At 41.0% G+C, this 13,718-nt stretch overlaps 1 protein-coding gene across 1 annotated transcript in view; it reads left to right on the plus strand.

Annotated features, from left to right (window-relative positions):
* Positions 1-512: 512 nt before the first annotated feature.
* The window catches only part of ITGAV (integrin subunit alpha V), a 93,718-nt gene continuing 80,512 nt past the window's right edge, over positions 513-13,718 (plus strand). The window contains exons 1-2 of the mRNA XM_045480447.1: positions 513-996; positions 11,162-11,289. Of these exons, the coding sequence (XP_045336403.1) occupies positions 812-996; positions 11,162-11,289 (313 nt within the window). The 5' untranslated portion in view covers positions 513-811. The remainder of the gene's footprint in view (positions 997-11,161; positions 11,290-13,718) is intronic.

The following is a 13,718-nucleotide window of genomic DNA, read 5'->3' on the forward strand; positions in this document are numbered from 1 at the left end:
TGCTAGCATTCTGAAAGTTTATAATTAAGTTCAGTGTGTGTGTGGGATAGAGTAGGGGAGGAAAACGACCATTAATTACAGAGTTTCGTTTGTGAGAGCCTGCCAGGGTTTTAGGAGTAGAAACCGAGAGGCGGATAAAGCTGTCCTCATTTTTAAACAAAAGTAGCACAGGAGTTCCCGGCGGGACCCGGGAGCGTGGGGTGCCCCTGGACGCGGGCGGGTTGGGACCCTTGGCCATCACTACGTGCACCACTGTCCCCCTGGAGCTGGGTCCGAGGCCCTCGTCCAACAGCACTGCCGCGGCCTGGGGATCTGAGGGACTGGGGCTTCGGCATTGGCACCTCGCTCTCGGGACGGGAGGCGACCGCGCGCACGGAAGTGCACCCGGCTCTCTCCAGTCGGAGGACGGCTCTCCTCCTCCTTCACTTCCTCCAGCGCCGCTGCCAGGCCTCCCGGGCCGGCTCCTCCCCCTTCTCTACCTCCTTCCACCGCCCGCGGCAGCACTCAGGCGGGGGGTGCGGCGCTCACCCGCGCAGTCCCGAGCGGGAGCCCAGGCGCGGGGCGGCCGAGCGGGAGGGAGGTCGGGGGCCGCCGGCGCCGCTGTCCCCGCCCCGCGCGCCCTGCGCCCCACTTCCCGGGCGGCCGCTCGGTGGCTCAGCCCTCCCGCCTCCCCGGGCGCTGTCGGGGACTCGCCGCGAAGCGAGCGGCCGGCCAGTTTCGGCGCGCGCAGGCGGCGGCGGGCCGCGGGCACCGTGCGCTCCGGGAGGGGTGGCCGCGGCTCCGGCCTCGGCGCCCCGCGCGCGCTCCGGCGATGGCTTCTCCGCCGCGGCGGCGGCTGCGCCTTCGCCCGCGCCGCCTCCTGCTCCTTCTTCCCGGATTCCTGCTGCCTCTTTGCGGCGCCTTCAACCTCGACGTGGACAGTCCTGCCGAGTACTCCGGCCCCGAAGGAAGTTACTTCGGCTTCGCGGTGGATTTCTTCGTGCCCAGCGCGTCTTCGTAAGTGGCCGCACTTGGAAGGGGAGTCAGCCCCCTCCCCCACCGCGCGCGCCCACCCTGCGTTCCCCGGGGGAGACTGTCCGTCCCCCCACCCCCACCGGGGGTTTAGGTTCTGGGCGGATGGACGGTCGGGGGAGGCGAACCTCCGCGGCACCCACCGCCTCCTCTCAGTGCCCCCCTCGCCTCTCCCCGGACGGACAGCTTTGAAGCAGACGTGCGCTTCAAATTCGGGGCAAGTGGGAAAGCAACAAAGGCTGGTCCCGCCGGACTCCGCGCCGCCCCTGCTAGGGTCTCGGGCTAGGTCAGGCTTATTCCCGAACTTCTTTTTTCCTCCGGTACCAGTTCGCCTTCCCCGTAGCCTGCTTCGCAGACTTAAAAAGCCCTCCCCCACACTTTCCGCCTCGCGGGCTGATTCCGTTTCTCGTTCGCTCCTTTTCCAGACATTCTGATGACTAAAATGACCATACCGTCGTAGTAAGCTCAATGTGTCTTATCTCTGATACTGTCAGACCTTTGCACATTTGAGGGCGAACAGACGAATTGAATGTGTCATGTGTTCTTTTTATAGTGATTCATTATTTAGGTCATTGTTCACAAAGAACAAGGGTGTTTGCTGACTTTTCATTCACTGCGGGTCATTTGAATACTGCAGTATTTAAGAATTCAGTTATGTTTTCAAACTGCTAACGTTTTCGCGTTGCAAAGGCCGTCAGGATTTGTAACAGAGTTAATGTCACCATTGGATTCAAAGTTGTCTCTGACTTGACCGAACCTGACATCATCGTTCTCACCGCCTCACCCCCATATTAGCGTTAGAAATGCTGATTTGATAGATGTTCACTGGATGCCTTCTGATGTTTAAGTCCTGTTTTCAAGAAGGAAGACTATTCTTAGGGCTCTTGGAAATTCTAACATTTTTTCCCTTCTCTTTTTTCTGTATTGAAGGTACTATTTTTGAGGCGGTAGAAGGGGAATAATCTTGATGGTCAGTACTTTGATAGGACCATTTTTCCAACTCATGTGTGCCTACTTTGAGGGTGATCTAAATATTTTTCAATGATTTATTCATACTGTCTGAGTGTTGATCATCAAAGGTGTTGATGATTGTCTGTGTGTTGATTCATCAAAGGTGACGACCTTGCAGCAGTAAATAGTATGGAAGCAATTAGTGGAAACTAGGCATTGTTTTATGTGGTGAACTCAGTTTTGTTTGTTGTCTTCTGTTTCAGCGCCTTCTATCTATCCAGACCTAAGCACAGATTTTCCAAAATGATAAAAAAAATGATCACTAAGTTTGGGCAACATTTACTCCCTCCTCATTTGATTTAATCATTCTGTCAGCCTTATCTGTTATTTGAAAGTTCTTTTGTTTCCAGATAGCTTCAAGGGTATGCCTTGATAGTACCGATTTTAGTTGTCATCAGAGGTGCTCTTTTAGCTTTAATTGGTACAGAAATTCTAGTAGTTTTGAGAAAATATATTGTCTTTTGACAAGAGTAGGTACTTAAATTAGCAAGAGTTAGCGCTTAAATACTTCAGAGCTGATGGAATGTTTTGTAAATGGTGTAAGTTGAAACCGTCTGAGTTTAGCAGTGTAAAGATAATGACAAGATGATAAACTTTAAGTGTTGTTACTATGGAAAATGCAGTAATATCGAACTGTTGTCATGAGAGGTTTACCATCTTTGATTGCCAGGCTGGATGGCTAATCTTTGACTAATCATTGTAGTTATTGAGTATTTTATGAATACACAGGTTGCATGACCTCTCATGTGGGCCTTCAACGGTAAGGTAAAATTGAACTTGCTTTGATTCCATATAATATTTTGAAATCTTCATCAGTGACTTTGTTACTGATAGACTAGTGAGTTCTAGATGTAGTCTACCGTAAACAGACATCAATTTTGAGATTAAAAAAAAAAAAAAAACACATACAAACAAAGGCTTCTTCTTAGCTTTTCAGATTTAACAAAGCTTAGTGTAAAATTATGCTTAATTTTGTAAAAGATACTTTTAACTTTAGCAAGCATTGGATCCAAGGTACATGAGGATGTGATTTATATTAACAGCTGCACTTACTGTTGTTGTTATTTGGTGTGATTATAAACTTCTAAAATAAAAAAAAATCCACAAATAACAAAGTGTTTATTAAAGACTCCTTTCTCCTAAAAGAAGAATCCCTCGATCAATGAGGAGGCAACAGTAATGAAGTCTCTTTCCCTTGCTTCTAGTTTCTTTTGGTATCTAAATACTCCCAGCAAGCTGTAGAATTATTTTATGTTTCATTTTTGTTGTTATAAAAAATTGTTACTGAGCCAATTTCCATATTGTTGTGAAAACTAATGAGTCACTATTAAAGAAAAGGAAAAATACTAAGGACAAATATTAAGGTGACTCCTCAAGAAATCCCTTCAATCATGAGTCCTAGGTTTAAAGTGAAAGGTCACAAAAATTGTGATTTAAAATTGTGAAAAATAATAAGTCAGCATTCTGCATTTTTTCCCCTATATACATTAATTTACAGTGACTATATTGCCAAACTTACATAAAATTTAAAGGTCATATACAGGCCATGAAGTAAAGTCACATTTTTCTTGGGGGAATAATTGGAGAAATTGAAAATTGCACCTTAGGTTTAATTAGGATAATGATATCGTGTGTTGATTAGCCTATTTTATAACTCACAAAGCGCTTTTACTTATGGTATCTCACTTCACTCTATAGCACAAAGCACCAGGGGAAGTAGGGAAGCAGATAAACTCATTGCTACAGATGAGGACACTGAGGCCAGAAAGGTTTTCAGTCTTTATTTGTTAGAGTGGATTGGTGTGAGGTTGGGGGCAAGTTGGGATCAAAAGACAGGGTATGAAATTACAGTCCATTTAATTTTAGGATTCAAATTAAAAAAAAAATTTGTTTTAAGTTTACTTATTTTTGAGAGAAAGTGCTAGTGGGAGAGGACCAGAGAGAGGGAGACAGAGGATCTGAAGGTGGCTGTGCACTGACCACAGAGAGCCTCATGTGGAGCTCGAACCCATGGACCCTGAGATCATGACCTGAGCGGAAGTCAGACGTGTAACCAACTGAACCACCTAGGTGTTCCACAAATTTTAAATTTTTAAGAAGAAAGTAACTGGACAATTTTCTTATTTATTCTTCAAATATAAAGTATACAGTTCTCATTTTACATATATATTTATTTTTACATAATGCTATAATGAGCAACACTGGATTGGAATTCTTGCCCCCCTGCCCCCCCCAACCCCCCCCCCCCCCCCCCGTTAAATACTAATGAAGCCTTGTTTACAGTTGCTTCATGTTCCTGTGACCCCAAGGAAGAGGTGTGGGTGAGTTCACCCTGGTCGCAGAAGGTCCTACAGCACATTCAGTAGTTCTCAATTCTGACTTCCTGTTTGCAGCACCTGGAAAACTTTTAAAATAAAACTGCTGCCCTGGCAGCATCTTGGATTTAAAAATAGAGCTTCAACTTCATAATCCCACAGCCTGTGGATCTCTCCTCCTTGACCAGCCCATCTTACCTCCACTCATTTTCACCAAGTGGTGATGTCAGTTGCACCTTTGTTTCTAATAATGGTGCCATCATTTTCTCTGTTGCCCTGGAAATAATTTCATATTCCTCCCTCTCATTTTCTATTTTTCTTTGTCTCTCCTACTGTAGCCCCCTAATATTAGTCAGTGATTAGTCACCAGACAGAAGGTCCTAGAAATTCTTCCTTGTTAATACTTCTTGCATTCATCTCTGCTCTGCACCTGACTTCAGCTTCCTTGATTTCAGCTTAGTCAGAAGGGTGGTCTGTGGCACTCAGATCCTCATCCCTGTCCCCATCCTTTGGCTCTTAGATCTTACATGTTTCTAATAGTTTTATCTTTCTGAAGCATCTTTTTGATCTGGTACTCTACTAAAATTTCCTCAACAGTACGTCCATGGCCAGAGAGAAAGTCCAGACTGCTTAACCTGGATGAAGCCCCTTTTCCTGACACAACTTGCATGTACTTTTCAGTGTTGACGCACAGTTTCTCACCTCAGCGTTGTAACCATGTTCATAACCCTTCTCATAGTGATGCCAGCTCATTTTTGTGAACTTTGTGTGGCTCTGGCTATATTGGTTGTTTATTCTTGTCATAAATAATATACATATATAGACTATACCCTTATAATTTAAAAGGCAAGCTCTGTGTTGATTACTCCTGATTAAGCCCCCCGGGGTTTATAGGACATTATAAAAGAAAAGAGAAAATGTCTAGAATTTATAGTTACTGTGCTTGTTTCATGTCATATAAATATTGACCCTGCAGCACTTTTTTTTAAATGAAAAGTAAATCTGAGACTGGAATTACCTCTCTGAAAAAACATTCATGCTATTTTATACACATTTTTTTCTATATACGGGTGTGGTAATTTTTCGAAAGTTGCTTTTGATGAAGGCTCATTCACTGGTCAGCCCGGAGTCAGCCAGATATATTAGACATGCTTTATCTTGGAGAAGTCAGTGCTGAAACAGCCAAATAACTTAGTTCATTTGGAGGGTTTAAAAAATGTACTTGTCATTGTTTGGCTGGTTGCCTCTCCTTGGTAGTGAAGGTCACATTCCCTGAAGCAACTGCCCTTAAAGTCCACTTTGGATAGGAAGTGCATCCGAAAGGCATCCTCCTGGTTGGTTTCTCTGATCCTCTTGTCTCCCTCTCGCTTCCTCTTCCTTCTCCCTCCCCATCTATTCTTTTTTTCTCCTCCCCACTCCTCCTGTACCTCTCCTCCCCCTTTTTTGTTTTCCATCCTTGTCTTCCCCCACCCCCCTTCTCCTGCACTTTCTCCTCACTCCCTTTTTCTTCTACCCCTCCTCCCCCACCGACACACTCTGCTCTTTATCTTTCAGAATTTCTTGTGGCATGATGTTGATTAATAGTCTGCCCGTGTATGTAAACCATAATGATGGACATGTCTTGAGTCATTTGACCAGAATAGTGAGGATAAGGATCCTGATTCTGTTCTTGGGTAAACTTTTGGGAGGAGATGGAGTCTGCCTGCAGAAGGCGGCAGGCATGTGAAACGGAGTTGCTCAGCTTCAGATTTTCACTGCTAATCAGCGAAATCTCTGTCAGCTCCAGCTAACCCCAAGTGTCTTCCCCAGCTCCCCACTCTTGTCAGGAAGTGTTGCAAGTCCCCTACTTTGTACCCTTCTTCCTTTTTTTTCCTCTTGAGGTCTTGCATTTAAGTTAATTAATGATCCTTTGAGGAAACTGAGGAAAGGAAAGCCTTTTTGAAAATAGCTTTTAACTTTTATGTGTTCTACTTTATTAGAGAGAATAATTTATTAATTGTTTTTAATTCTGGGGCCATCATCTTATATTTTTATGATGCCTTCAGATTTTCTAAGTTTGTTTTTGTCTACTGTCCACATTCAGAAATCTTTTTAGAAGTAATCACAGTGGGCATTGTTATACAGGAAGCTGAGGCTCAAATATTGAACAAGTGACTTTCTCAGTTGACTTATATCAGGTAATTGTAACCTGTAGTATCAAACTGCTTATTAGACAGTGCTGTTTATATTGCCAAATTTTTTCAGGTCTGTCACTTCTCTTACCCTAATTAAGCTGTTGCAGACATTAGTTAGACATTCTTAGATGAACTTCAATAATTACTTAATTCTTATAAAGCATTTCATTAGCAGGCTGTTTTGTTATTCTAGTAAAAAAAATACGTGATGTAAAATTCATCTTCCTAATACATCAACAGGGCTTTTGTTTTCTGTAGTCTGTGTTGCTTTTATATTCCTTAATTTTCTCAAATATCATCTTTTATCATCCTTTACTTTTTATTCTCTATAAATATTTAATTTCTCTTTATATAGCTCCTTCTTAGGACTTAACATTTGTCTAAGGCAGTTTACTTTCTCCATCTCCCCATTTTTCTTTTTTAAAAACTTTCTGTAATATTCTTTAAAAGTAAATATCATGTTGACACTTTGGACAAAGTACTTTTATTCCTCAGCTTTTTTTTCTCCCCCATTAACCTAGCATTTAGAAATTAACAGTGCTCACACATTCCTTTTATATTATTCTACCATTTCTGTGGCATTTCACCAATGTGCAAGACTGCACATGAAAGTATGCTTAGGAAAACCTAATGAACACCCATGTTAGTACATCTAATTACCCATCATTTCATGCCTACAATGTGCAAATGGCTGGATGAGAAGCAGCAGCCATGTTCATGGTCTTATCCAAGGAATGCGAACTTTGTGCTGCCAGTGGAGTACAGTTTTCTTTCAGAACCCTCCTACCACATCCTTTTTTGTGTCTTTGCTGAAGTCCTTTACTGCGAGTAACTTTCCAGCCCTCTCTCATAGTGCCCAAGTAAAGAAAGTGTCTGAAATCCAAAATTAAGAAGAAATATGTATGTAAAGAAATTGTTGTAAGGGTAATTTAAATAATTGGATGTTTAATAGAGGATGATTTTTGGTGGTAGTGGAAATGGCTATTTACATAGGGCTTTCTTAAGATTGAAGCCTGTAACTATCGAATTTACTTGCTACTTACCTGTCAGTTAAAAAAACTTTTCTTGAGTGCTTGTTATGTGCCAGACCCAAAGATAAATTAGAGTCTCCTACTTTCAAGGAAGCAATTTATTTATTTATTTATTTATTTTTATTATTTTTAATATTTATTTACCTTTGAGAGAGAAAGAGAGAGAGAGACAGAGAGAAAGAGAGAGAGAGGGAGTGTGTGAGCTGGGGGAGAGGCAGAGAGAGAGAGGGAGACACACAATCTGTCAGCACAGAGCCGGATGAGGGGCTCTAACTGAGATCATGACCTGAGCTGAAGTCGGACACTTAACCGACTGAGTCACCCAGGTACCCCTCAAGGAAGCAGTTTATTATAAGGTAGGAAGAATAGCTTTGATAAAAAAAAAATTATAAAAGATTCTATAATGTGCAATGTGGTGATGGTCAGGAAATGAGTTTTTCTTGGAAATTTCTAGGCAAATTCTGAGAACCACCTCCTTGGTCCTCATCTGGAACCTGGCTATTACCCAGCACTGAAATCATATGTATACCTGTGATTGTATTATGGTTATTAGGACTATTGCAGGACTGGACCCCAGCCTTTTCAGGTGTAGACCCTGAAAAGTATACTTGTCTGAAATGTTCTTTTCCCTATCATGTGCTCAAAACTCATTGCATCCAGGGGCACCTGGGTGGCTTAGTCGGTTAAGTGTCTGACACTTGATTTCAGCTCAGATCATGGTCTCACAGTTTGAGCACATGTGATGGAACCCCGCGTGGGGCTCTGTGCTGACAGTGTGGAGCCTGCTTGGGATTCCCTCTCTCCTGCCTCTGCCCCGCTCATGCTCTCTCTCTCTCTCTCTCTCTCTCAAAATAAATAAACATTGAAAGAAAATTTAAAAAAAACCAAAAAACATTTAATCCAGATGAATAGGGGAAGTTTTATGATGTGTATGGCCAAATTTTTGACCTTTTGAAATGGAAAATTATTTATATTTATTTATATTTATAATATAAAATTATATTTATTTACATAAATATCTTAGCTATTAACCAGCTCCCCTGCAGTAAAGGAGGCTGGATGACATTGAGTGCCCTCTTATTCATGGGGGTACAGCCTCTCCTACTCATAGCCTTTTTTTTTTCCTGCTGAGTGCAAACTAGGTTGGTTGTGATGAGAAGGAGCCAGCATTGATGTTTTACTGATGCCAAATATGACTGCATAAAGCTTTATTAAACAGGGTGTGGTTCGGTTGGGAGTTTTGCCTTTATTTTGAGTATGGAGTGTTTTTTTTTGTTTTTTGTTTTTTGTTTTTTATTGAGTATGGAGTTTTAAGATGAATATCAGAAAGCAGGATTCCTGTTAAACCAGCCAGCCAGTCATGCAGCCGGCTCTTGATGAGTCCAAGTATGATTTAGCAGATACCACCCGGAAGAAATGAAATTGAAATTGATAAGTAAAAGTTAAAATGAGCACATTTCATATTAAAATGTAGCTTTGTTCATAACTTTAAAAAAAAGGAAAGGCAGTGAAGTATTTTCTATGCTACAATTTAAGTGACTAAATGTTTAATGAGGAAGTGAAATAATAATGGTGGTAGCATTTATTGAGGGCCTTCTGTGTATAACTATATCCTGTTTTCTTTTATACTTCAATCAGTTTCTTTTCATTCTCTTTTACTATATCCTCTTTCTTTACCTGACTCCTAAAGGCTCTTGCTCCCCAGAGCTCACTGTTTGGCTCTCTTCTTTCTGAAGCTTCCCGGCATGAACCCATCTACCCTAAGTTGACATTCTCAATACATGATCTCTGAGGCAAAACTCTCCTCAGAGCTCCGGACTACCAATTGGTGTCTAACAGATACTTCAGAGTAACATTGAGAACTGAATTCTTGGTTTTCCTGTAAATATTTAATCTGCCTTCTGCTTCCTTACTCTTTAGGCTTTTTTCTTTTTGTGCAGTAAATTGTTGTCCCATCCATGCACTTCAGAATGAAACCTGGGTAACATTTTTTAATCTTCCCTTTCCCCCATATTACAGCCACCAGCTATTCCTGTTCATTCTATTCCAGATATTTCCAAAGTCTGCCCACCCATCTCCTTCTCCACCCGCCTTCCCAATCTAGGTCACTATTATCTCCTCCCTTCCCTGCTGAAAGTCTCTTACTTTCCTTGTTCCATTTTGTTCCCCTCCCTCCTCAATCCTTTCCCCAGAAGGCGCCAAATATAGTTTTCTCTATTAGATTGTGTCATTCTTTTGCTTAAAAAAAATGCAAAGGCTTCACATGGACCTTATGATAAAATCCAAGAGTATTACATTAGTTGAACGGCCCTGCTTGATTTAGTTCTTGCCAAGCTCCCCACCTTTATCATGTGTCACTCTTAGCTTGCTCTTTTGCCTCAGCCACACCTTTTTCTTGAAACTCTCCGACACTGATCATTTTCTTGCTGAGGGTCTTTGTCTCTCTGCCCAGGGTGCTCCCATCTACTTCTTCATGCCACACCCTTATCCCACCTTTCTCACCTTGCCTTCCCCCCCCCCCAAGCCCTCCCCCCAACCCCAACACACAAACACTCCTTGGTGACCATCTAATCCTGTACATCTCGGTTTATTTAGCAGTAAGTTTCCTTGCTACTTTATCTAAACGAGATCTTTCCTCTTCCTTCTTTACAGAAAACTTCCTTTGACTTCTCCTTATGTAAAGTAGGTCTTTCCCCTCCATTCCTTCAAGATTACTTTCCTTTATGTAAAGAAGTTTTTCCTTCACAGCATTTGTAAGCATGACTGATTTTCTTGGTCAGGTTCTCTATTTCTTCCCAAAGGGAATGTAAACACCACCGAGAGCAGGAAACGAGGTTGTTTTATTCATGGTGATGTTCCCAGTGCCCAGGACTGTGCTCTATGTAGACGAGACACTCAAGCTGTTTCTTTTTCTGAATGAATAGAAAAAACTAATGAAAAGGTCTCTTTTGCTTAAAAACTGGACTCTGTATTATTTTGTCTCCTGCTCATTTTATCCTGATAAGAAATTGAATAGCAATCCTATTCTTTGGCCAGGATTGACTAGATTAATCCTCTGAAAAGATAAATTTATTAGTCATTAAAAAAAAATTACTGAAGTACAGTAGTTCCAAAACAAGATATGTTTTCAAAAAGAAAAAAATGATAGTATGTAGAATTACAATACTTTAGAATTATTTATTTATTTAGTTTTGCTTAGCATTCAGGATATAGAAAGTCTATGGCAGACCACACACAAAAAAACCATTCCAAAAAACCCTAAATCAAAACATCTGTCCCAGATTCTAGCCAGCACACATTTTTAACAGCTTTTTTGAGATGCAGTTGATATATAATAAACTGTATATGTTTAAAGTGTACGGTTTGACCAGCACAGATTTTTAAATGACATGTCACTCTGAAGTTGCCTTATAAGATGTTATTAGCATGGATAAACTGTATTGAATAATGTATGTATGTAAGAGCATCAAATGAATATAGAAGATAGATTATGCCCTCAGTGAATGGTTAAAAATAATTGTGGATAATAGCAAGAGAATGATTGTTCTTTCTAAATCATAGATTACTGTTTATGCTTTGTGGCATTTAAAATCTTATCTTCCCTTTTGTATTTTACCAGGATGTTTCTTCTGGTGGGAGCACCCAAAGCAAACACTACCCAGCCTGGGATTGTGGAAGGAGGGCAAGTCCTCAAGTGTGACTGGTCTTCTCACCGCGGGTGCCAGCCAATCGAATTCGATGCCACGGGTAAATATTGCAACAGTGGCCTCTTTTCCTTTACCTCTCTTCCCTTCCCTCCTGTTGGGGAGCAAGAATTTCTGTCTCCATTAAAGGCCTTTCTAGCTGGGCTAAGAATCAAGTTGACAGGAGACAGATAACAGGAGAAAATCAAAATTAATAGGTGCATGTATGTATGGGGAATCCATATAGACATGGAAATTCTGAAGACAGGCAGAATGAGGTATAGTATGTCATCCTGAACTAAGGAGAAAGGGGGTAGGGGTCTGGGATTTCAGAGGAAAGGAATGCATTTCATGGAGTGATAATAAGGGAAGCAGATGTGTGATAATTAGATGTTTGCCCTGCCATACAGATGGGTCACTCAGATAAAGTTTGTCTCTGTTAATAACCCGTATTCTGAGAAAAATACTCAATTTAGCTTCATCTGTGTGGTTAAGGGAGCGACAAAAGTCTCTTGAGTCCACAGGATCTCAAGTGCCTTCAGCTCAAAATAATCCATATGCCAAAATGGCACATTAGAGGGTGGGGGGGGGGGGACGGGTGCTGTCCCGAAACCCCTTCATTCCCCCCATTAGATATTTATTTAGTATCATTTAATTTTTAAAAGAACTTACTTTAGCTTAAATGTAACAACTTAATAAAACAATTTATATAAGCACTTCAGATCCCTAGGAAGGTTACGTGAAGACAAAAGACTTAACATTTTTCCTACAACTTTGTCATATATGTATAAAAGTTTTGGGGCGCCTGGGTGGCGCAGTCGGTTAAGCGTCCGACTTCAGCCAGGTCACGATCTCGCGGTCCGTGAGTTCAAGCCCCGCGTCAGGCTCTGGGCTGATGGCTCAGAGCCTGGAGCCTGTTTCTGATTCTGTGTCTCCCTCTCTCTCTGCCCCTCCCCCGTTCATGCTCTGTCTCTCTCTGTCCCAAAAATAAATAAACGTTGAAAAAAAAAAAAAATTTAAAAATACATTGTATTTTCACTGCTTTGGATGTCTTCAGTTTCAAACTGTGTGAATTTGCAGAAATCTGGGGAAATATATTAAAGTGTTTTTCTGTCTCTTCTGAGAAGAAGGAACAAGGCTTTTTGTCTTTTTCTTTGTCAGCAAAATTGAAGTGCAACTTACTGACAATTATACATCAAGTCCCTAATCATGAAATAATCTAAAACCTTGAGTGGTGCTACCAAAACCAGTTGAGGAATTTTTGTATTCAAGTAGATTTGGTTGACTTAAAAAAAAAATTCTTACCCAGAATTTCTTGGATAAATTATGCATTATGGTTTGGATAACATTAAAATCTTATCTATAGGGACAAATTTCTGTGTCAGACAAGACTGTGGTGGAAAGGAGAAAAATAGCATGAGGAAGATGGGAAGAAAAAAGTTGAGTTTTACATTTACATCAATGAAATAAAATATATAGAATCCTGTACACATTTGTATTGGTATATTTGTCTACATTTGTGCAAACTTAGAGAATCTTCAAAGAAATAATGTGGCATTCTTTTGGTAAAATAGTTTTACAGAATTTTTTAACAATTTTGATTTGCTGGCTTTGAGAGAATATTTTAAGATAAGCCTAAAGACAACTAATTTTTTTTCCATATTGTTGTTTCCTGCTAGTTCTAAAATATATTAGTTCTGGGAATTATAATATTAGTGAAACAGGAATCATGGTGTAGGCTGTTCCATTCGGCATTCTGGTCAGTGCCAAAATGAGTGTCTGTCATTAAGTTAACTCTTAATAGAAATCAGGTCACATATTTGTTTTTTTCCATTTGAAATCATCTACATTAAGCCCTGTTGTATTTTCCATATATGGCTGACATTTGGAAAACCCCAAGAGTATGTCAATAGGCTCTATTTGACTACAAATGGAGAAACACCAGTGATTCAAAATAATACGGGTCAGGGCATTTATATCTTCTAACAAAATAAGATAATAATAAAATGAAACCATACTTTAGTTTTGATAGGTTGTGCTTTTCAGACATATTTCTGTACTCAACACCATAGGTTTTTATGGAACACAAGATTATTTATTGCTTTTTTTAAATTTAGCTTTATGTACTGTTCTGTTTATTAACAAATTAATATATGCACTTGGTAAAAAAAAATTTTCAAACAGTCCAAAAAGGGTATACAATGAAAAAAAAGGAGTCTCTCACATCAACCTGCTTAGAGGCAGTTGTTCTAAACAATTTCTTTGATCTTTTTAGAATTTTCTTACTCCCACATATGTGTATATCCTTAAAAAAAAAGACTCACAAGGGGCGCCTGGGTGGCTCGGTCGGTTAAGTGTCCGACTTCGGCTCAGGTCATGATCTCGCGGTCCGTGAGTTCTAGCCCCGCGTCGGGCTCTGTGCTGACCGCTCGGAGCCTGGAGCCTGTTTCAGATTCTGTGTCTCCCCCTCTCTCTGCCCCTCCCCTGTTCATG

The sequence above is a fragment of the Leopardus geoffroyi genome, chromosome C1, assembly GCF_018350155.1.
Source record: "Leopardus geoffroyi isolate Oge1 chromosome C1, O.geoffroyi_Oge1_pat1.0, whole genome shotgun sequence".
Lineage (NCBI taxonomy): Eukaryota > Metazoa > Chordata > Mammalia > Carnivora > Felidae > Leopardus > Leopardus geoffroyi.